Consider the following 24283-nt stretch of genomic DNA (forward strand, 5'->3'; position numbering starts at 1 on the left):
TAATCTGGATTCTGATCTGGTTTATGCAGTTATTTAATCTGATCTCTGATCTGGTTTATGCAGTTATTTAATCTGATCTGGTTTGTGCAGTTATTTAATCTGATCTGGTTTGTGCAGTTATTTAATCTGGATTCTGATCTGGTTTATGCAGTTATTTAATCTGATCTCTGATCTGGTTTATGCAGTTATTTAATCTGATCTGGTTTGTGCAGTTATTTAATCTGGATTCTGATCTGGTTTATGCAGTTATTTAATCTGATCTGGTTTGTGCAGTTATTTAATCTGGATTCTGATCTGGTTTGTGCAGTTATTTAATCTGATCTCTGATCTGGTTTATGCAGTTATTTAATCTGATCTGGTTTGTGCAGTTATTTAATCTGGATTCTGATCTGGTTTGTGCAGTTATTTAATCTGATCTCTGATCTGGTTTATGCAGTTATTTAATCTGATCTGGTTTGTGCAGTTATTTAATCTGGATTCTAATCTGGTTTATGCAGTTATTTAATCTGATCTCTGATCTGGTTTATGCAGTTATTTAATCTGATCTGGTTTGTGCAGTTATTTAATCTGGATTCTAATCTGGTTTATGCAGTTATTTAATCTGATCTCTGATCTGGTTTGTGCAGTTATTTAATCTGGATTCTAATCTGGTTTATGCAGTTATTTAATCTGATCTCTGATCTGGTTTATGCAGTTATTTAATCTGATCTGGTTTATGCAGTTATTTAATCTGGATTCTAATCTGGTTTATGCAGTTATTTAATCTGATCTCTGATCTGGTTTATGCAGTTATTTAATCTGATCTGGTTTGTGCAGTTATTTAATCTGGATTCTGATCTGGTTTATGCAGTTATTTAATCTGATCTGGTTTGTGCAGTTATTTAATCTGGATTCTGATCTGGTTTATGCAGTTATTTAATCTGATCTGGTTTGTGCAGTTATTTAATCTGGATTCTGATCTGGTTTGTGCAGTTATTTAATCTGATCTCTGATCTGGTTTATGCAGTTATTTAATCTGATCTGGTTTGTGCAGTTATTTAATCTGGATTCTGATCTGGTTTATGCAGTTATTGAATCTGATTGCTGATCTGGTTTAAGCAGTGATTTAATCTGGATTCTGATCTGGTTTCAGAGGCGCTGTGTTGGCCCATGCTGCTGTCTACATTCAGTCACTATTCTTTCTTTCACCTGGCGGCCAACATGTACGTGCTGTGGAGTTTCTCTTCAAGCATCATCAACTTGATGGGCAAAGAGCAGTTTGTGGCAGTCTACCTGTCCGCAGGTGTGTGTGTGTGTGTGTGTGTGTGTGTGTGTGTGTGTGTGTGTGAGAGAGAAAGAGAGAGAGAGAGAGAGAGAGTTCTCAGTCAAAAACCATCCTACTCTCTATAAAACTTCTGTATTATTGGACTTCAACTTTTTGTTATGTTAGAATGCTCTTTTATGAAGTTATTTCACTTAAGGACTTATTTAGTAAGATTATGCCTGAAAAGGTTTGGGATTGTTTTTATCATATGTTAATTAAAAAATTTTTTTTTGTATAATATGACTTCTTGTGTTTGTTTTCTTGGTTTTCTTGTATTTATATGATCTTTGTATTTTTGTAATTTAATTTTTGTCAGGAAAAAAGCCTTAGATGCTGATAATGCACTAAATAAAACAATCTTATTATTATTATTTTGTTATGTTAAATGTGATATGTAATGTTATATGTTTCTGTCCTCAGGTGTGATTTCTACATTTGTCAGTTATATGAGTAAAACAGCGATGGGTCGGTTTGGTCCATCACTGGGGGCGGTGAGTGTGTTTCCTGATGGGACATTTCAGGTATTCATCAGCATTCCTATGCATGTCGTAAACAAACCGTTGTGTTGTGTTGTGTCAGTCAGGGGCCATCATGACCGTCCTAGCAGCGGTTTGCACCAAAATGCCTGAAGCCAAGCTGGCCATCATCTTCCTCCCAATGTACACCTTCACCGCCGGAAACGTGAGTGTGTGTGTGTGTGTGTGTGTGTGTGTGTGTGTGTGTGTGTGTGTGTGTGTGTGTGTGTGTGTGTGAGAGAGCCAAGATTATTATAGTTGTGCATTTTTAAAGTAGTTTTTATTTTAGTATCATTTTCAAATTTCCTATAAATTTCAGTTTAGTTTTTGGTAGTTTCAATAATGGTTTGTTAGTTTTAGTTTAGTTTTTATTTTGTGAACACATTTCTATTTAGTTTTTATATATTTATATATTATATATACACACTTTCCATGATTATTATGATTTTTTTTATGGTTATTTCTATTATTAATCCTTTCAAACATTATTCTTGTATTGATCCATTTATGCTTTTTGTCTATTGCGTCTTTATTACTTACGAAAACGATTATTTTTGCTAATTATTATTTTATTTCAGTTAGTTTTTCAGTAAACTGTTGTTAGTTTCATTTAGTTTCAGTTTTTGTTGAAATTTCTATTTTATTTCAGTTTTCAAAAATGTTATTTGACCAATAGTTTTAGTCTTAGTTTCAGTTTAGTAATCTTGGTAAGAGCCAGAGTTTTATTACTGAGTGATGATGGTATTGTCATGATCTTGTCCTCCACAGGCACTGAAGGCCATCGTGGCCTTGGATGCCACAGGCTTGATTCTGAGATGGCGTTTCTTCGATCACGCAGCTCATTTAGGTGGAGCTTTATTCGGCATGTGAGTAACACCTCACTGTCTAGCTGGTGCTATTGCTGCCGTTTATAGCGTCACAGCACATTGCGGTTTTGTTATTGTTAAGTAAATAGTTTTCATTATTTGAAATAAAGCTAAAATAAAATAGAAATTTTAGATAAACAACAGTTTCAGATTTAAATTTCCTTTGGATTTTAAAACTGGTTTATGTAGTTATTTAATCTGGGGTTTGATCTGATTTATGCAGTTATTAAACCTGGATTCTAATCTGGATTATTTATTAATTGAAAAAATGTTTTCATTAATTGAAATAACGATCAAATACAATATGAATATTTGATGAAAAAGGTTTCACATTGTAATTACCTTTGGATTTTAAAGTGGTTTATGTAGTTATTTAATCTGGATTCTGATCTGGTTTATGCATATATTTAATCTAGATTCTGATCTGGTTTATGTAGTTATTTAATCTGGATTCTGATCTGGTTTATGCATATATTTCATCTAGATTCTGATCTGGTTTATGCATATATTTAATCTAGATTCTGATCTGGTTTATGTAGTTATTTAATCTGGATTATGATCTGGTTTGTGCATATATTTAATCTAGATTCTGATCTGGTTTATGTAGTTATTTAATCTAGATTCTGATCTGGTTTATGCATATATGTAATCTAGATTCTGATCTGGTTTATGCATATATTTCATCTAGATTCTGATCTGGTTTATGTAGTTATTTAATCTGGATTCTGATCTGGTTTATGCAGTTATTAAATCTGGATTCTGATCTGATTTATTCAAAGTCAGTCACTCTTTATAAATAAAAAAAATAAAAAAAAGTTGAAAATGATAAATGCTGCCTTTGCAATAGAATAAAGTTGAAGTTAAAGTACTAAAATTTCAAAAAATCTCCCCCCCCCAAAAAAAGTGTATATAATAAATATATATAAAAAATAAAACGACAAAAGCAAACAAAAACAAAAATTGTTACTAAAATTGAATAGAAAATTTTTTTTTAAATGGGGGGAAATTTGATAAATTGAAAAATAGACTGAAATGATAAAAAATAAAAGCTCATTCAAAATATTAATACTATATAGTATATAATACTATTTAGCATATAAATAATCCCAAAAAAATACTGGAAAATTGCTTGTGTTTAAAAAAAAAAAGTGTGTTGCATTTCAGGTGTTAACAGTGATGTGTTCTAGTTGACCACTTGTAAATGTGTAAAGACACATTTAGTCTGTCTCTGTGCTTAACATGTCAATGCGTCTCTCCCTCTCTCTTTCTATAGCTGGTACATACTTTATGGTCACGAGCTTATTTGGAAGAACCGAGAGCCGCTGGTGAAGTTGTGGCACGACTTCAGAACGGGAGGAGGACCGGGAGCTGGTGGCAACGGCTCGATTTAGAGCATTGCATTGTGGGTAGACACTGAGCAGGTGACCTGAAGAGGAAAACAAGTTTGAGAAATGGACACGCATGTTTATTCTGTGTGAGAGAGAGTTTGTAAAGGCGAGGTCTGTTTTCAGTTGTCACTGAGTCACGGTAGTATTGCGGTGATGTCATTATGCCCCGCCCCCATGTTTAAATTTGAATCCAGGTAGCTCCACCCACTTTTCTGAAAATGCAAATGATCTTGGAGGGGCGGAGCTTCTTAGCTCTAAGGTCGTGCGTATTTCAGTGACATTGAAACGGCCCACTCAACAACACCATGTACAGAAATTGAAATGTTTAAAATAGTCTGTAATTGTCATTTAACAAATAAAATGATTATTTAAAATTCCATTTTCACTGTCATCAGAAATTCACCGGGTTCGAGTGTTTTGCTGTAAGTGTGTAATATGTTCTACTTAAGTTTTGTTTATTTTCTGTGTTTCAGATGAGACTTTGATCCCTGTTAAATGTGAATGATTAACCAGGTTTCTCTATAACACACACACACACACACACACACACCTATGCTATACATCTCATCAAACACGCACACACACACACACACACACAGTAGAAACGGTTTCAGTGTTGTTTTCTCGAATCGGTCAAAGTTCAATAACAGTCACGGTATCATAATGGCTCATGAACAATGAGTCTGTTTTCCACTTCCTCGTGTTTTATGAAGTCACTGTATCGCTCGTCTCTTCCTGTTTCCCAGTTATCACTTGTTAACTTCCGTCACATCGTTCTGATCTTTCACATCCCCGAATCACGTCACTCTTTCTGTTGTTCTCAGGGTTTTATTTAATCAATTACACTGTTTGAGGGAGGAAATGTGACTTTGGGGATAAATATGATCCATGATCATAATATATTTTGCAAAAAGAAAAAGCCTTATTGGTAAATAAGGCTTTGTTTTGCTTTTTCCGTTCAATGAAATAATATAGATGATATCAATAATATCTACTGTTCAAAAGTCTGGGATCAGTAAGATTTTTTTTTTTTTTTTTTTTTTAAAGAATGACTTTTTATTTATGCATTTAATAAATCAAAAGTGTCAGTAAAGACATTTATAATGTTAGAAAATATGATATTTCAAATAAATGCTGTTCTTTTGAACTTTCTATTCATCAAAGAATCCGGAAAAATAAAATGAATCACAGTTCCCACAAAAATATGAATATTGAAAATAATGAGAAATGTTTCTTGAGCATCAAATCATCATATTATACTGATTTCTGAAGGATCATGTGACACTGAAGACTGGAGTAATGATGCTGAAAATCCAGCTTTGATCACAGGAATAAATTACATTTTAACAATATATTCACATATAAAACAGTTTAATAATAATAATATAATAATTTAATAATAAATAATATTTCACTGTTTTTACTGTATTTTTGATCAAATAAATGGTGAGCATAAGACACTTCTTTCAAAAACATCACAAAATTTGGCCAACTATAGTGTACCCTCATGCTGTGTCTGTTCACTGATGATGATGATGATGTGTGTGAAATCATCAAGAAATCAATGTCCCTGAATCATTAGAGTCATATCAAAAGAAGGCCTGTCTGTCTCCCTTTCCCCAGTTTTCTATTTTGGGGAGGGTTTGCTTTTTCAGGGTTATTGACCTAAAGCCAATATTAACTCAGTGACACTCGGCCCCCATCACTGCTGTCTTACATATAGACTGACAACCGCGTTCAAGAGCCACAATTTCAGAAGAAACGTAACAAGCTAATTATTATTATTTACTAGGTCACATTGAGAGCCTAACAGGTGCGTACAAATCTTCATTTTCATCATAATAATGATCAGTAGCAGATTCTGACTGTTATATGTATGCATATATGTCACTTACAATTAATAACGACCATAAATTTACAGTGAAATCGAGGTTATTTCATATGATTATGGACTATACGTACTCTGTGTAACATAATTGAATTGAAAGTTATGGGACGTTTTCATCGAAAAGCTTTGTATCGGTGTATCTTAACGTGTTCCTAACATAGTAAACTAACACTAAAACCATTAATGCATGAAAAAACCAAACAAATACACCAAAAAAAAAATGCTATTTTAGCGATTTTTTTATTTAGCACCTAAATTTGGAGCGCAACAATTTCTGTGTTATTTTTTGCTTGAAATAAAATTAAAATAAAAACTTATTTTATTTTAGCCAGTTTAACTTGATGTACCAAAACTGTATAGTATAGGATCTTAATGACACTAAAATAACACTATTATGAATGAATAGTTAATTTTATGGATGTTATTAGCAAAAAGCACCACGATTTGCTTTTATTTCACAAGAGTTTGAAGTCCAGCGTTTGACCAGTCATGAGTAGAACTGAATATGAACGTTCTTTAATGCTAGTGATAATTCTATTTAGAGTCACTCTTGAAGAAGTGGTTCTTTATGCAACACAGACGGGTCATGAAACCCTAAAACACGTTACTGAGATGTTAACAGATATGAATGTGTTGCACGTCATTTTGAATAATGGGAAAGTGTTGAAGACATTGTGTGTAATATCTAATTATGATTGGATGTTTGGGGCTTCAGGAACACTTACTTCACATTTCTTTATATTAAGGCACTTCAGGCAAAACCAGTGCATGCACCAAACCTCACTATTTTTTACTGAGGGTTTGTTCATCTATAATTCACCTGGTGAATTATTTTTTATTTTTTTTGTCTGTTGACAGTATTTTCTAATAAAATAGAGATATCTAAATATAAAATCCCTTGAAAAATTACTAATATGTCAACAAAACGAAACAAGAATATTGATGTCCAATGTTCAGATTTCAGTTCTCAAGATGTATGCAAATTCATGCATATTTATTCATTCGAAAATGCCTAATTTGCATATTTAAACACATAATCTTATACTGTCCTAATGTACTGTGATCAAGCAACTGAGGAAGTATGATGATATCTATAGTTAAAATGTGTATCCTATTTCACCTGTGGTGTCTTTCCTTAAAAATAAGGTTTCCAAATCTGTGTTCTGGTGCGTCAAAGATCCCAAAGACCAATATACTGATGTGAAGAAGCATCGAGAGCCCTATATAGCCCCAAAAACACGGTTTTGCTGAACCTATCCATTGAAGAACCTTCATTTTAAGAGTGTACGCATGCTTATCTGTCCAAAATGAGTGAGTTTGTGCCTGATAAATATCGTCTTCCTCTCTTTCAGGACGGCAAACCCAACAAAAAGTGATTTAACCTAAAATCTTAGAAGCTAAATACGGTTTTAAGTTTCTTAAACCCGAAAAAAAGTGATTTATCGTAAAAACTAGGAACCTAAAAAAGGTTGAGGAAGTATGTTGATATATATATATCGTTTCACCTGTGGTGTCTTTCCTTAAAAATAAGGTTTCCAAATCTGTGTTCTGGTGCTTCAAAGATCCCAGAGACCAATATACTGATGTGAAGAAGCATCCAGAGCCCTATATAGCCCCAAAAACACATTTTTGCTGAACCTATCCATTGAAGAACCGAGTGTACACATGCTTATCTATCCAAACTGAGTGAGTTTGTGCCTGTTAGTTTGACTTCAGATGACGCAAACTCTGAATCAACATCCACCAATGCTGTACTTATCCAAATGTCATAATCATTGGTTAACAAACAAGTGTTCATTACTTCAATGAGCTCATTGTTTCTGCATTACATTGTTTAAATTAATAGCTTTCTCACTAACTGTGATTTTGTATATGTACATTTCTGAAACTCTTAGCCAGTTTCCTCTGATAACAGACTCTAAACTGTAATGTGGACTCGTGTGTTTTCTGTAAAGCTGCTTTGAAATGACGTGGTCTTCCTGTGTTTCAGGATGGCATCGATGGTCTTTCAGCTGATTGGGCTGTTCCTGGGCCTCGTCAGCTGGTGTTTGGAGTCCAGCTGCACGAACTCGGCGGTGTGGAAGAGAGGCAGTAACGCAGAAGCGGTCTTGACCTCCAGCTCGTACTTCGAAGGACTGTGGATATCGTGTGCGTCTAACTCTCTCGGAGCCATTCACTGCCAGAGGTTCAAGACCGTCCTGGGCCTTCCAGGTGAGCTAACCCTGCGTCTCCATGTCCACACTATACATCCTGAACAGACTGTGAGGTTAAGGGATTAGTTCACCCAAAGCTGAAGATTCTGTCAGTGATTACTCACCCTCATGTTGTTCCAACCCCATAAGACCTTCGTTCATCTTCAGAACACAAATTAAGATATTTCTGATGAAATCTGAGAGCTGTCTCACTCCTCCATAGGCTTCTCTGTTATTGAAACTTGCCGGCCAGGAAAGTTAGTAAAGACATTGTTAAAATAGTCCAAGTGGCTAAACCATAAGTTTATCAAGCGACGAGAATACTTTTTGTGCGCAAAAAAACACACACAAATAACGACTTTATTCACGTAGTGTAACAGCGCAGCGCTTCTGGGTTGAGCGTCAGAACGGAGGCTCGCTATTGGCTGACGCTGGTCATGTGTGTGATGCGTGTAATGCTGGCCAATAGTGAGCCTACGTTCTCTAAAACAAAAGAAGGCTTTGTTAAACGAAAGTCTTATGGGGTTTGAACAACATGAGGGTGAGTAATGACTGACAGAATTTACATTTTTGGGTGAACTAACCCTTTAAAAATAAGTGTGTCCCAAAGCAAAATATGTTGAAAAGACTATGCCAGAAGTCCCTGAATGGTCTACTATTTACGGTCGATTCTCGAAGTGTGGATCCGTGCTCACTATAACAGCTAATATTACCCACAATCCATTGCGCTTTGGAGGAAGAACTACAAACACAAGTAAAAAGTGTAAAAACTACAAAAATGGCGGATATGCGTGACCGACGGTGAGAGGTTTTGATAAAGGTTTAGATAAAGGTTTGAGTGACTAATCAAAGTTTAACCTGATAAAAAAAAAAAAGTATTTAATGTTATCCGTGTCATATTTCATCTGCAATAACAATGTGGACTTTTGTAAAGATCCGTTTGGCCAATAACTTTTAAATGCATCGTAATGCATGAATATGAGGAGAGTCTCCGCATGAAAGGGAATGAAGGGAATGAATTTAAATGAAATTTGGAGGATTTTATCTTTAACAAGATGATTGACAGGCTAGTTTACTGTGACAAGATGATTGACAGGCCAGTTTACTGTGATAGGATGATTGACAGGCCAGTTTACTGTGACAAGATGATTGACAGGTCAGTTTACTATGATAGGATGATTGACAGGCCAGTTTACTGTGACAAGATGATTGACAGGTCAGTTTACTATGATAGGATACGACAGAGAGAAACCGTTAAAGACGCAATTGAATGACGTGATAGTGTGTCCCAAAGCTTGTCTACTCTTCTGTTACACACTCAAAAGTATCTACTTCTTCTTCATAAAAAAGAGTACATATTTTGAGTGCGTAGTATAAGCAGGCGTATTGAGACGCAGCCTTGATGTGGCCTTCGCTCGCGTTACACCACACTAATGTTGGTTTCAGCGATACGGTATCATGACGGGTTTACTGCAGCGCTGTGACTCAATCCTGTGACACAAAACCAGGTTAAGCTAGTCATAAAAACTCATAAAACACTCACACACACCTTTCCTCTAGTCTAGAATATTGCAAATACTGAGTTTTCTCTTGGGCACAATTCAGAAACTAAGAACCGGCTACTGTTCAATTCACGGGTTGGAATTTGATTCTTCGGCCACACTTTTAAAGAAATTTACTTTAAATTAAATATATATATGTATATGTATTAATCATGTATAAATACATAAACGTGTTATTGTTAACTATTAGAAATCGTTTCAGTAATTAAATTAAAGCTGAAATAAAAAATATATATATATACATTAGATCATGAAATACTTAAAAACTTAGAACATAAAAGCTTTTAATGTTCTTAAACCTCACAGAAAGTTATTTAACCTAAAAACTTACAACCTATAAAAAAAAAAAAAAAGGTTCTAAGGATCTATAAAAAAAAAAGAGAGAAAGAAATAGAAATATTGCCTTGGCAAGGAACTGAAATTAGTTTGTTGAAGTATTAAGATTACTAAAACTCAATGAAAATATTTAAAAAAGCATAAACTAATAATAATGGCAAAGGTTCATTACAAAACTAATAAAATGACGGCTGAAAAATAAAAACGAGCTAATTCCAAATATGAATGAATATTATAATAGTACATAAATAAAACAACACTGATATATAAATGAAGTACACACTGATATGTAAGACTTTCCTAGTCTTTTCTAGACCAAACGTGTCCCGACAAACTCAGGGTCACAGGGTTTCACACCTGTTACACACACACACCAAAACCCCAGTGTCACCTTAGGAAAGGTCAGAGGCCTTATTCATTCTAGGGGTCAAACTCAAACTTTTCTCTCAAAAGTCACATGTCACTTCCTATATTGACTTCCTTTGTCTTCATGGTGTTATCTAGTAAAAGCAATATAGGAGGGGCCTGAGTTTATGGTTTTATGACTCTGATCATGAATCTATAACACACTGACACACTCAAACACACTCTCACCCTTGGACGGCGCTGGGACTGGTGTTTAATCTGTCTGCTGGTGTGGTTGTGTTGGATTTGATCATGTCGACTGGGATTCAGCTGTTGGGCTTCTTGATGTGTTTGTTGGGCTGGTTGCTCTCCTTCATGTCGTTGTTGAACGATTCGTGGAAATCGTCGACGTTTGCGGACCAGCTGATCACGTCTGTGTGGTACGATCAGAACCTGTGGCAGTCGTGTGCCGAGGGAAGCACCGGCGTCAGAAACTGCAAGCAGTTTGAGTCCATGCTCTCTCTATCTGGTAACACACACACACACACACACACACACACAAGAGTTTGTGTTGTTCATATTGCTTGAAAAGTGTTGTGGTGGTTTGATACAAGCACAGGTCATGTTTCACCACAAAATCAGAAGGAAAAATTGGAAAATAGATTTTGTATGATGTATGATGGGATTGCTTTTACATTTTTAATTTTCAATTTAATATATATTATTTAAAATACTAAACATATAAATACTTCATTTAAACCTCTGGAGCTTTTCGGTCATTTTTTGCTTCTTTTTTATTTTATTTGTATTTTTTGCTTCATCGGAATGGTAGGAAACTTGGTAAAGGTTAAAGGTTAAATGGTTCTGAAAAAAATAGTCACACTTGTATTGTTCGCGGTCAAAAATGACGCATTGGAAACGAATGTGAGACGAATTTCCTCTAGTGGAAGCGTTTGGTACTGCAGCCGAACAACATCTCACTGAAAGCTCATTTTTTGAGATATCAGGCTTACATTTTGAACACAACTTGTTTAGATTTATGACTTTGATTTTTCTTTTAGAGTAAAACATGTTTTTGAAAATATATATTTCATATAAAATTTGAAAATGGAATTTTTGTGCATTTTTCGTAACGATAAATGTAACGTTTTATAACTTGTTTTCCAAGTTCACTTTTTACAACTTTTTTCACTCCAGCAATAATCTGTCATGTGTCGTCTTTGAAAAGAGATCAAACTGAAGTCTGTCGCTCTGAAGCGTTCATGATTTACGACAGTTTAAGTTGGAAATGTAATTTTCAGGTCTGTGCTCAAAAAGTGAATAAATGGATGATAAATACAGCGTAAATATAATTTAGTACCATAAAATCCCCTAAAAATACAAAATATTAAATAAAAAACATAATTGAACTAAAATATAGTACAATCATTTCATTGAAATAAAAAAAACAACGAACACGCGAACAGTAACATATAATTTTCATAGAATTTATTTTAAAAGATCATAATGGTCTTAAGCATAGGCTTCATTTTCATGTAAAATCATGTTTTGTCATTTCTTTTTTTTTTTTTTTTTTTTAAAGAACTCTGTTCTGCTCACCAAGGCTGCATGTTTTTAATAAAAAATGCAGTAAAAACAGTGAAATATTATTACAATATAAAATGTGAATATCTAGTAAAGTGTAATTTATTCCTGTGATCAAAGCTGAATTTTCAGCATCATTACTCCAGTCTTCAGTATAATATGATGATTTGATGATCAAGAAACATTTATGATTATTATCAGTGTTGAAAACAATTCATATTTCTGTGGAAACTGTGATAAGTTTTATTTTTCAGGATTATTATATTCAGGAGAAAGTTAAAAAGAACAGCATTTATTTGAAATAGAATCTTTTGTAACATTATAAATGTTTTTAATGTCACTTTTGATCAATTTAATGCACTCTTGCTGAATAAAAGCATTAATTTATTTATTTTTTAATCTGACCCCAATCTTTTGAACGGGAGTGTATTTCAAATTGAAAGTAAAACAAGAAAACAAAGCCTGTTTTGACATCATAGAAAATATATTTACAATGAAAAAAACATTCAAAAAATATTATCACTTAAATCAGAATAAATTAGAAGCAGTTCAACAAATACTATCATGACATATAGAAATACTTAATTTAAAATAATATAGACTTCACTTCCACATGTACAACAAACCTTAGTACTACCATAGTTCATGCACAAAAGATTCTAAAAATGTATTCATGTTTTGTAAGGACAAGTTTTGTAATGTGTAACTGACCTGATGTTGTTCAGGATACATCCAGGCGTGTCGCGCTCTGATGATCATCGCTCTGGTTCTGGGTTTGCTGTCCGTCATTCTGGCCACGATGGGACTGAAGTGCACTAAACTGGGCAGCACCTCTGAGGAGTCCAAGGGCAAGATCAGCCTCACAGCTGGAGTGATGTTCATCCTGTCAGGTGAGTGACACACACACACACACACACACACACACACACACACACACACACACACACACACACACACACACACACACACACACACACACACACACACACACACACACACACACACACACACACACACACACACACACACACACACACACACACACACACACACACACACACACACACACACACACACACACTCACTCACTCACTCACTCACTCACTCACTCACTCACTCACTCACTCACTCACTCACTCACTCACTCACTCAGCTGGAGTGATGTTCATCCTGTCAGGTGAGTGAGACACACTCACTCACTCACTCACTCACTCACTCACTCACTCACTCACTCACTCACTCAGCTGGAGTGATGTTCATCCTGTCAGGTGAGTGAGACTCACTCACTCACTCACTCACTCACTCACTCACTCACTCACTCAGCTGGAGTGATGTTCATCCTGTCAGGTGAGTGAGACACACTCACTCACTCACACACTCACTCACTCACTCACTCACTCACTCACTCACTCACTCACTCACTCACTCACTCACTCACTCACTCACTCAGCTGGAGTGATGTTCATCCTGTCAGGTGAGTGAGACTCACTCACTCACTCACTCACTCACTCACTCACTCACTCACAGCTGGAGTGATGTTCATCCTGTCAGGTGAGTGAGACTCACACACACACACTCACACACTCACTCCACTCACTCACTCACACACACACACTCACTCCACTCACTCACTCACTCACTCACTCACTCACTCACTCACTCACTCACTCACAGCTGGAGTGATGTTCATCCTGTCAGGTGAGTCACACACACACACACACACACACACACACACACACACACACACACACACACATTCTCTCACTCACACACACACTGTTGAATCATATAAACGCTTCATGTTCTCTGCATGTTCTCTCTGTTAGGTGTGTGTGTTATGGTGGCGGTGTCGTGGTACGCCGCTCGAGTCGTTCAGGAGTTTAATGATCCGTTCTACGGAGGACAGAAGTGAGTCTCACAGATATTTAACCCTGTAAACCTGACATATGAAATAGTTATTTTTTTTATTATACGGTATATTGAACTCTTTAGAACCTAAACGTTTTTGTATGTGTTTTTGTGGAGTATCATATTGGATGCATCAGGCTTTTATGGCTCATATAAAGTGAGAATATGGATGAAAAACAGCTCAATTTTATTCAGAGGCCCAAACTGAGCAAAATATGCTCATATTTATATGGACAAAAAGTGAGATGAACTTCTGATGCTTGTAATGTAAATCAATGAGATCTTCATAACAGACTAAAATGCAGCCAATAAACAGCCAATAGTGTCTTTGATATTTAAATACTTAGTTTTATGATCAAAGCTTAGTTTTAAAACATATAATGCAATGCAATAAAATGATGATTTAGAAATGAACAAATAAACCTTCATTAAAGGCCTGATGATTATGATTTTGTCTGGATAATCCAGTAAACCTGCTTCAGTACGTGTTAATATTCCAATATTACTAACAATATAAAGTTATTCTTGTGTACTTTATAAAATCAGTAAAGATTTCACAGTAAAAACACACGAGCTGAAAGGTGGACGTTTGTACAATTACACTAAAAGAATATATAAAAAAGTATAAACTATTAATCAGACGACAGAAGGCATGTGTAAAGCATTATATTATCAAAATGTATGTATTTTTTATATTACTTTAACTCATCAAAAATAAGTTTAATAAGTTATACAAGATTCAAATCATTTTTAAAAGGCAGTTTAATGTAATTTAAGTTAAACAGCCAAGTTTATTGTACTTTTCTTTTTACAGTGTAGTATTAAAAATGACACAGTAGCTTTATAAGGTTAATACTCACATACACACGTTTGGGCATGAAGTATGTTATGAACACCATGAAAACACACTCTCACTGCTCCTCCTCATCATGTGTGTGTGTGTGTGTGTGTGTGTGTGTGTGTGTGTGTGTGTGCAGGTATGAGCTGGGTGTGGGTCTGTATCTGGGATGGGCCGCAGGATCTCTGGCTATATTAGGAGGAGGAATCCTGTGTACGTCATTCAAGAGTTCAGCGCCACAAACACGGTGAGTCTCCACAACACTGATCTCAGTTCAGGTCAAAATGGCATGACAATTGTTTCAATGTATTGCCAAAGCATTTCCAATCATCATACATGTACATATACATACATTAAAAAAGGTAAGTGGAACAATTAATCAACATTGTGTGTGTGTGTGTGTGTGTGTGTGTCTCTCTCTCTCTCTCAATTCAATTCAATGAGCTTTATTGACATGACAAATTGTACATTGTATTGAAATTAGAACAAATTCTGTATTGAACAAGGGTGGAAAAACAGGGTTTGGAGATAAATAAATAAATGAATAAATAATTAAGTAAAATATAGTATGTACTTTCAGTGGTGTGTGTGTATGTGTGTTTGCGTGCTTGTGTGCGCAAGGGGGTGTGTTAGTGTGTGTTAGTGTGTGTATAATAAAAGAAACAGAACATAAATCTCTCTCTCTCTCTCTCTCTCTCTCTCTCTCTCTCTCTCTCTCTCTCTCTCTCTCTCTCTCTCTCTCTCTCTCTCTCTCTCTCTCAGGGCTCAGAGTTATAACTACAGCGCTTCACAGCCGCAGAAGATCTACAAATCAGCGCCGTCAGAGAACACACTCTCTAAAGCTTACGTCTGAGAGGATTCTTTTACCTTTACCTTTGTACATGGTCTCAAAACTCGGCCTTATGTAATTCCCCGATGTTCTTGAAAGTGGTATTGCCCTCATAGTCATGTTATATACATCACCGCTTTACACCGTTAAGGGTCAGATTTTTATGCATTTACTTGCATATTCTTATGCATTTATTTGATCAGAAACACATTAGAAGAGTAACATTGTGAAATATTATCACAGTTTAAATATAACTGTTCTTATTGTGCATGGTTCATCAGTGTTGATTTCATCATAATCTTGTATCAGAATGTAATATTTTTCTCATTTTTAGCAAAATATCAATCAGACCCACACCCACTTTACATCCTCAAATCAATTCCCTGCTGTACATTTGTTTTTTTTCATTAAATCTCATGTTTCATGTTGACTTTAATACTTTTATGTCATGTGAATTGTCATGCTTATGTGGATCATTGTAGTTTGTTATATAAATGTTACATCGTCTGTTCTGGTGTTTTGAAAAGCTTGTCGGAAATTGCTGTTATGTGTGAGTTTCATGTGAATAAAACAGTTCTGTGAAGTTTTGCAATTGTGCAAACAGTGTTTTATTTAATGTTTTGCAGTTATCAGTGTGAAAAGTGTATATTTTTTAGTGTGCGGTTTGTACAAAAAACAAACATGTTAAAAAAGTTGACTTTGTCCCTGCAACTGAGATTTATTCCTTTCTGATAGACCTTGAATTGGATATGACAATAAGGTTTAATAAAACAATAGATTTATAACTCTTATCTTGATATCTCTTGAAAATTCATGCATATCAGACAATGAAAAAATAAATGCAAAATCTATTATTTCAGTCAAGAGCTACAAAATGGGACCACACTCTGTTCTTCATAGAGAAAGATATATAAAAAAAAACTTACAAAACTGCATTAGATTAACTCTAAACTCTCTAACTAAAAAATTATATTAAAAAATGTTAACTGTATATACCCTGAAAATACTTTGTGAAAGAAGTTTATTGGAGATTCACAATACAATTAAAGGGGTGGTATAATGCCCTATTCACAAGATGTAAAATAAGTCTCTGATGTCCCCAGAGTGTGTGTGTGAAGTTTTAGCTCAAAATACCCCACAGATATTGTTATATAGCATGTTAAAATTGTCACTTTTTGAGGGTGAGCAAAAACACACCGTTTTTGTGTGTGTGTCCCTTTAAATACAAATGAGCTGCTGCTCCCGGCACAGGGGGCGGAGCTTCAAGAGCTGGTGTCCTTTAAGTTTCCAAAACGTTTAGCCTTTTATGTTCAAACCGGAGTCAGACAATGATGGAGAGACTCAAGAAGAAGTGACAACATGTAGAAGCAACAGGACATTTCTGAATGGTTAGTTGATGAATTTAGGCAGCTTATATGTAATTATCTTCTAGTCATTGATGTCTTGATAATCTATAAATCGTGTTCAGGGGGCGGGGTTTATGCAAATTCTAGGGTTGGTGATGTCACTAACCAGGGAGGAATGTGGTGTAGTCTCTACCAGCCGTTTGTTGTAGTCCTTAAAAAGCGATTTCTTTAAAAGCAAATATCTCCCTTTGCTTTGAACTTTGAGCGTCGTAACTTAGCAGATGTTGTTTATGCTCAAACAGCAACATTACGCACTAACTAAAGTTAGAAAAGTTAAATCATAATCAACCGCCCCTTTAAATTAAAATTCTCACCCTGTTTTGTAACTGTTAAAAACTTGATAAAAAAAACTCTTAGCTCACACTCTAAATTAAATCTTAAAAATATGTCATCATTACCCTATTTCTATATCTCTACACTCTGTTTCTACATTGTTACCCTCTTATGTATTTGCTCTTTTCGTTTACTACTGAGTCATGAAGGCTTCAAATAAAGTTTGATTTTCGAAGGGACAACATCCCGGAAAACATGCGGTCGTGACGTCAAACGCCCGCGACGGCGCAGCAGGAAACATACGACAGTTGAGCCAAAATGGCGTCCGTGATCCTTCAGTCTGGAGTGGGTTAGCGTGAAACCTGTCCGAATAAACCTCAAATGTCACGGTTCGGCTCTTATTAGACGGATTAATTATTTTTTATCATTAAGAAGAATCCATCTAAACTAGCGAGGACACGTTTAGATGCTGTGAGGTAAAGTAAACCTGCTGTTTATTAAAAGTGAAAGTCAAGTGCAGCGATTAGCTCCTGCAGATCTGATATAGCTCATTAAAATAACTGAACAACACAACAACTACTGATTATTCATTAATAATGACGCCATTCATAATCAGATTACACATTCTGTGGGTTATGTAGTGTGTTCTCGGAAGGCGCTGTGACAAATCATCAGTTCAATAGATAGCAGATCTGTCAAAGATCTGTCAGTTTTTTCCTCTCGTAATATTGTTTATATTTTCCATTTATCCTGTTTTATGAGTCAAATGTCTTACATTATTTCAGCACACGTGATTCAGCCTCATATCCTGCTGCTGGAATGACATGGCAGATCTCATCATCTGATTCATATTAACCCTGTGTGATTGATTATTACTTATTGTCATAAATATCTGATCCAACGACTCATATCAATCACGCGTGATCAAATAACTCTGCTCTTGAAATAATAATAATAATTTTAATGAAAGTTTATATATATATATATATATATTAACTGTAAATAAACAAATAAGTTTTTATTTAAACAAAAATCTGAAATTATTGATTGAAAATAAATAAACTAAAACTGAAATGAAAATGAATTAAGCCTAAATAGAGATATTAAAAACCAAAAACTAATAAAATGGAAAAAAGCACAAAACAAAATGACAAAAAATGTTAACTAAAATTAACATAAAAACAAAAATATATAAAAGCTAATTCAAAATATTGATAAAACTAAAAAATTAAACTGAAAAACACTATCCTTCGCATGAGGATGGTCATATTTGGGAGTCTGTGGCATCTAAAAGATTGAGAACCCCTGGTTTAGAGTGATTATCTGTAATCTGTGTGTAATTTCAGATCAAAATATGAACACAAATATTTCATTTTCCTTTGTTTGATTTTGAGCTACTTCCTCCTGAGTTGAGGAGAGATCTTCCTCTTTTCCCTGTGGGCTGAACGTGCCCTGAATTAAGAAACACTCGTGTGTGTGTGTGTGTGTGTGTGTGTAGGAGGAGATGGCTGGACGTGGAGTCGGGTGTTTGTGGAAACGTCATGTTGTGGAGCAGCTGAAGCAGAGAGACAGAGTTCAGCGTCAGGCCTTTGAGGAGATCATACACCAGTGTAAGACAGACTCACTCTTTCGTTCTTTCTTTCTTTCTTTCTAGTTATATATATGTATGTGTGTCAGTGTGTGTGTGTATATTAATATTATATCAAACAATCCATGAGCCAGTCAAATGCACATGAATGTCCCCTCTTGTTTTTTCTGTTATTTTCCTGCTAAATGTCACACAATCTGTGTGTGTCTCCAGATAACCGGTTGTTGGAGAGGTCTGATCTTCAGGTTGTTTTTTCTGAACGTCTCCAGACCGACAAGTATGAGCATCAGAACAGACACGACCTCAGGTATTTATTACATCTGTGCTAACATTAAGGAGAATTAATAATGTGTGTAGCGAGAAGAACATTACATGGAGAGGAAACAATTATCAATAAGAAGTAGTAGTTGACACAGAAATGAAGATATCAGTGTGGCCGTGTTCACAGCTGGTGTTAAGATGCGTTTGGTTGATCGGATCACATGTAGACGAGAGAGACACATTCCCGTTCACACCTGGTGTTTTAATCCGTCTCTTTTGTCCACTTTCACCCACTTCTGTCCTGATTTCTTCGAGTGGAGGGTCTATTTTTTAGATCTTTCGATCTAATGGACGAAATAAGCTCACGTAATTTACATATGAACACGACAGAGAAACACACTGAGAACATCAGCTTTAGTTTCTGCTCTGACACACACGAGATCAGCCGAACGCTGTGAGTGTGTGTTAGACATCAGGAATGATGAGAAAAGTGTGAGTGAGTGTGAGTGAGTGTGAGTGAGTGTGAGTGAGTGTGAGTGAGTGTGAGTGTGAGTGAGTGTGTGTGTGAGTGTGAGTGAGTGTGAGTGAGTGAGTGTGTGAGTGTGTGAGAGTGAGTGTGTGAGTGAGTGAGTGTGTGTGTGAGTGAGTGTGTGAGTGAGTGTGTGAGTGAGTGTGTGAGTGAGTGTGTGTGTGAGTGAGTGTGTGAGTGAGTGTGTGAGTGTGTGTGTGTGAGTGTGTGTGTGAGTGTGTGTGTGAGTGTGTGTGTGAGTGTGTGAGTGAGTGTGTGAGTGAGTGTGAGTGAGTGTGAGTGTGAGTGTGAGTGAGTGTGAGTGAGTGTGAGTGAGTGTGAGTGAGTGTGAGTGAGTGTGTGTGTGAGTGTGTGAGTGAGTGAGTGAGTGTGTGAGTGAGTGTGTGAGTGAGTGAGTGTGTGAGTGAGTGTGTGAGTGTGTGAGTGAGTGTGTGAGTGAGTGAGTGAGTGAGTGAGTGAGTGAGTGAGTGAGTGAGTGAGTGAGTGAGTGAGTGAGTGAGTGAGTGAGCGTGTGTGAGTGTGCGTGTGCGAGCGTGCGTGTGTGCGTGCGTGCGTGTGAGCGAGCGAGTGTGTGAGTGTGTGAGAGTGAGTGTGTGAGTGAGTGAGTGTGTGAGTGAGTGTGTGAGTGAGTGTCTGAGTGAGTGAGTGAGTGAGTGAGTGAGTGAGTGAGTGAGTGAGTGAGTGAGTGAGTGAGTGAGTGAGTGAGCGTGTGTGAGTGTGCGTGTGCGAGCGTGCGTGTGTGCGTGCGTGCGTGTGAGCGAGCGAGTGAGTGAGTGTGTGAGTGAGTGTGTGAGTGAGTGTGTGTGTGTGAGTGTGTGTGTGAGTGTGTGTGTGTGAGTGTGTGTGTGAGTGTGTGAGTGAGTGTGTGAGTGAGTGTGAGTGAGTGTGAGTGAGTGTGAGTGAGTGTGAGTGAGTGTGAGTGAGTGTGAGTGAGTGTGAGTGAGTGTGAGTGTGTGTGTGAGTGTGTGAGTGAGTGTGTGAGTGTGTGAGTGAGTGAGTGAGTGAGTGAGTGTGTGAGTGAGTGTGTGCGTGAGTGAGTGTGTGAGTGAGTGTGTGAGTGAGTGTGTGAGTGTGTGAGTGAGTGTGTGAGTGAGTGTGTGAGTGAGTGAGTGAGTGAGTGTGTGAGTGAGTGAGTGTGTGAGTGAGTGTGTGAGTGAGTGAGTGTGTGAGTGTGTGAGTGAGTGTGTGAGTGAGTGTGTGAGTGAGTGAGTGAGTGAGTGAGTGAGTGAGTGAGTGAGTGAGTGAGTGAGTGAGTGAGCGTGTGTGAGTGTGCGTGTGCGAGCGTGCGTGTGTGCGAGCGTGCGTGTGAGCGAGCGTGCGTGCGTGTGTGAGCGTGCGTGTGTGCGAGCGTGCGTGTGAGCGAGCGTGTGTGTGAGCGTGTGTGTGAGCGTGTGTGTGAGCGTGCGTGTGAGCGTGCGTGTGAGCGTGCGTGTGAGCGTGCGTGTGAGCGTGCGTGTGTGCGAGCGTGCATGTGAGCGAGCGTGCGTGCGTGTGTGTGAGCGTGTGTGTGAGCGTGCGTGTGAGCGTGCGTGTGTGTGTGTGTGTGCGAGCGTGCGTGTGAGCGTGCGTGTGAGCGTGCGTGCGTGCGTGTGAGCGAGCGTGCGTGTGTGCGAGCGTGCGTGTGAGCGAGCGTGTGTGTGAGCGTGCGTGCGTGCGTGCGAGCGTGCGTGTGAGCGAGCGTGCGTGTGAGCGTGCGTGTGAGCGAGCGTGTGTGTGTGAGCGTGCGTGTGAGCGAGCGTGTGTGTGAGCGTGTGTGCGAGCGTGCGTGTGAGCGAGCGTGCGTGCGTGCGTGTGTGTGAGCGAGCGTGCGTGTGTGTGAGCGTGTGAGCGTGCGTGCGTGCGTGTGAGCGTGCATGCGTGTGTGTGTTTGAGCGTGCGTGCGGTGTGTGTGAGCGAGCGTGTGTGCGAGCGTGTGTGCGAGCGTGTGTGCGAGCGTGTGTGTGTGTGTTCTTATTTGAATCTAGTGTTTCTGTGATGGATTGGTTTAGGCCATCTAAAACATCAGTAACCTGATATAAAGTCAATGGAAGTCTATGCAATGTCCTCAGTAATAAAGTGAAACAAACGTGTGTGTGTGTGTGTGTGTGTGTGTGTAGCCCGGGCGTTGACGGCGGCCGCAGTGACTCTCTGCAGCAGGAAATGGCTCAGATGAGGATCAGACATCAGGAGGAGCTGACGGAGCTGCACAAGAAGCGAGGAGAGGTGAATGATGGGATGTTTTCTGCTAAACCTCTGCCGTTACGACAGCACTTACACTGACATTTACATGCCAACGACCACATCTACATATTCAGCAGCTCCACTCTTCCAAGTCATTAGACTAGCTTTACAATCCTTGACTTGTGACTCATTAGTACGAGAGTGTTTGAGCAAGATTTTGTTGTAGCATGTCTAGAGCTTTCTGCTATAAGTTTATGTGATCTAACCTTCCCTTTCATTAAATCAGTTAAAAACTCAGATTCAGTGATTTGAATGGATATTATTCATATATGTAATTGTTTTAGTAAATGTTGCTGTTTATTATAGGTGTATAAATGAAAATGCTTCAAATCATTGTATTTTTGTGTTTATTTTATTTTAGCATGGCAATAACATATATTTTCGTGTGTGTGTGTGTTTGCAGTTGGCTCAGAACGTGATTGAACTAAACAACCAGATTCAGCAGAAAGACAAAGAGATCCAGAGTAATGAAGCCAAGTGAGTTTATCATGTTTCAGCAGGATAATGTTTTATATCTCAAGTCAAGTCAAATTTATTTTCATAATACACATTGTTTTTAAAGTTGCTTTACACAAAATCATGATGTTAATATTGATTCTTATAATTAGTGCTGGGCAACGATTAATCGCAATCAAAATAAAAGTTTTTGTTTACATAATATATGTGTGTGTACTGTGTATAATTATTATTTTGCATATATAAATACACACATGCATGTATATATTTAAGAAATGTGTTATTTATATATACAAAATAATTATGCACACATATATTATGTAAACAAAGACTTTTATTTTGGATGCGATTAATCGTTGCCCAGCACTAATTATAATGTAACAAAATAAAGAAAAATGGGTTACACTTTATTTTAAGGTGTCATTGTTACAGTGTAATTATATATTTAAGTACTGAGTAATATTAATGAACTACATGTACTTACTATAGGGTTAGGGTAGGATTAGGGTTTGGTTGAGGGCATGTAATTATGCATAATTTACTGTTATTACTATGGTAACTACATCTAACAAATGTAACAAAGACACTGTAAAATAAAGTGTTACCGAAAAAGTAAAGTTTTACAAGACGAGTTATGGATTCACGTGTCGAATCCTTCGTGAAAATGTCTCAGATCTCCATTACAATCACATTTTGAGATTATATAAACAATCTCACTGCTGAGATTTGCTATATATATATATATATATATATATTAGTATATTTTTTTTTTATATGATATATTTCCGTGTGTTTTTCCAGGATGTTGGAGTATCAGCAGCAGATCTCGCATCTGGAAGGGGAGTGTCGTGAACTCCGAAACTCTCTGGCTGATTTGGAACGAGCCAATCAGACGCTGCGAGACGAGTACGATGCCCTGCAGATCACGTTCAGCGCTCTGGAGGAGAAACTACGGAAAACCACGGAGGACAATCAGGAGCTGGTGACACGCTGGATGGCGGAGAAAGCCCAGGAGGCCAACAGACTCAACGCTGAGAACGAGAAGGACACCAGGTCAGAAACACTATTATACTGAAGTTTTAAAGTGGCTCATTTCAGAGATCATCTTTCATGTAGTGTGTAATAGAGCTGTTCGTGAATGTGAAAGATATGCAAAGTTTCAAAGGATCAGATTAATGGAGTTTTTGTCTCCTAAAAGAAAGAAGTGATTCTGAACTGAAACGAGTCGTCAGTAATTCAGTCTCACTTCCTGTTGAAGATATGTAGGTTTGAAACTAATTAGCATAATGCCAGCCTGTGGTCTTGATTGGCTGAACAGCGTCTCTTAGCTCCGCCCTCAAACACTGTAGTTTCTCTGAGACTGGAAGAGTTTGGTTCGTGTTGTTCATGTGGAGAAGACGCTGTTTTCTGCAGATTGATACGGTAAAACCCACGCCATCGTCACTGTTCGTATCACTGTGTGTCAAGAGCTGAGATTCAGATATGATCATGAGCGTTTGCTTTCTGACCAATCAGAGCAGAGCAGCTCTCAGAGAGGCGGGGCTTAGAGAGACTGAATCTTCAAACGAAGCGTTTCAGACACTGAGAGAAAAGAGCTGATGCTGAAGTGGCTATTATGAGAAAATTTAAGTGTTTTATACTGTATGAGAGTCTAAAACAAAACTAGGAGCCTTTAAAATAGTATAATAGGGGAAACACAGGCATTAATGAGATTTCATTCTCCTGAAATGAAGAACACACGCTTTCTCCACTACAAATGCAAATATCATCATCAGCTCAGTGCACCAAGAGCATGACATAATTATGTGTGCATTATTATGAGATGTAAATGAACTTTTGTTCATATAAGTGCTGAGAAAGAGCTAAGATTCAGATATGCTAATGAGTGTTTGGTTTTCCGGCCAATCACAACAGACTGGGCCATCTGACCAATCAGAGCAGAGCAGCTCTCAGAGAGGCGGGGTTTAGAGAGACTGAATCTTTGAACGAAGCGTTT

General features: G+C 37.3%; 3 protein-coding genes across 8 annotated transcripts in view; all 3 read left to right on the forward strand.

Moving 5' to 3' along the window:
- The window catches only part of parlb (presenilin associated, rhomboid-like b), a 33183-nt gene that overhangs the window by 5534 nt on the left and 3366 nt on the right, over window positions 1-24283 (forward strand). The window contains exons 6-10 of one of the 3 annotated variants that reach the window (XM_082180200.1): window positions 1133-1282; window positions 1724-1794; window positions 1883-1984; window positions 2587-2684; window positions 3958-4451. In XM_082180200.1, coding sequence (XP_082036326.1) covers window positions 1133-1282; window positions 1724-1794; window positions 1883-1984; window positions 2587-2684; window positions 3958-4075 — 539 coding nt within the window. In that variant the 3' untranslated portion in view covers window positions 4076-4451. Of the gene's footprint in view, window positions 1-1132; window positions 1283-1723; window positions 1795-1882; window positions 2029-2066; window positions 2092-2586; window positions 2685-3957; window positions 4452-24283 lie in introns of those variants that run through there. The other 2 variants (XM_082180202.1, XM_082180201.1) reach the window with 2 other exon arrangements.
- On the forward strand, window positions 5515-16142 carry LOC309506399 (claudin-10-like). Of its 3 annotated transcripts, none has more exons than XM_082180311.1 (6): window positions 5515-5885; window positions 7951-8171; window positions 12705-12869; window positions 13806-13887; window positions 14865-14972; window positions 15488-16142. In XM_082180311.1, the coding sequence occupies exons 2-6, from the start codon at window positions 7952-7954 to the stop codon at window positions 15576-15578; spliced, it is 666 nt and encodes a 221-aa protein (XP_082036437.1). In that variant the 5' UTR covers window positions 5515-5885; window position 7951; the 3' UTR covers window positions 15579-16142. The 3 variants fall into 3 exon arrangements, with proteins under 3 accessions (XP_082036437.1, XP_082036436.1, XP_082036438.1); XM_082180310.1 differs by lacking the exon at window positions 5515-5885 and adding an exon at window positions 7355-7619; XM_082180312.1 differs by lacking the exons at window positions 5515-5885; window positions 7951-8171 and adding an exon at window positions 10477-10924.
- Window positions 17524-24219, forward strand: LOC309506403 (autophagy-related protein 16-like). 2 transcript variants are annotated; one of them, XM_082180326.1, is made up of 6 exons: window positions 17524-17709; window positions 18732-18843; window positions 19035-19128; window positions 21708-21813; window positions 22235-22308; window positions 23089-24196. In XM_082180326.1, exons 2-6 carry the CDS (start codon window positions 18738-18740, stop codon window positions 23360-23362), a joined length of 654 nt encoding a protein of 217 aa, XP_082036452.1. In that variant the 5' UTR covers window positions 17524-17709; window positions 18732-18737; the 3' UTR covers window positions 23363-24196. The 2 variants fall into 2 exon arrangements, with proteins under 2 accessions (XP_082036452.1, XP_082036453.1); XM_082180327.1 differs by lacking the exon at window positions 17524-17709 and having other exon boundaries at window positions 18740-18864; window positions 18911-19128; window positions 23089-24219.

Source organism: Leuciscus leuciscus (genome assembly GCF_965113295.1).
Source record: "Leuciscus leuciscus genome assembly, chromosome: 9".
Lineage (NCBI taxonomy): Eukaryota > Metazoa > Chordata > Actinopteri > Cypriniformes > Leuciscidae > Leuciscus > Leuciscus leuciscus.

Excerpts from the sequence above, each read along its gene's own strand:
- LOC309506399 (XM_082180311.1), top strand. The coding sequence starts at position 7,952 with ATGGCATCGATGGTCTTTCAGCTGATTGGGCTGTTCCTGGGCCTCGTC. Across the intron at positions 12,870-13,805 it reads AGTGATGTTCATCCTGTCAG|GTGTGTGTGTTATGGTGGCG; the intron begins GTGAGTGACACA and ends TCTCTCTGTTAG. Across the intron at positions 13,888-14,864 it reads CCGTTCTACGGAGGACAGAA|GTATGAGCTGGGTGTGGGTC; the intron begins GTGAGTCTCACA and ends GTGTGTGTGCAG.
- LOC309506403 (XM_082180326.1), top strand. The coding sequence starts at position 18,738 with ATGGCTGGACGTGGAGTCGGGTGTTTGTGGAAACGTCATGTTGTGGAG. Across the intron at positions 18,844-19,034 it reads TGAGGAGATCATACACCAGT|ATAACCGGTTGTTGGAGAGG; the intron begins GTAAGACAGACT and ends GTGTGTCTCCAG. Across the intron at positions 21,814-22,234 it reads TGCACAAGAAGCGAGGAGAG|TTGGCTCAGAACGTGATTGA; the intron begins GTGAATGATGGG and ends GTGTGTTTGCAG.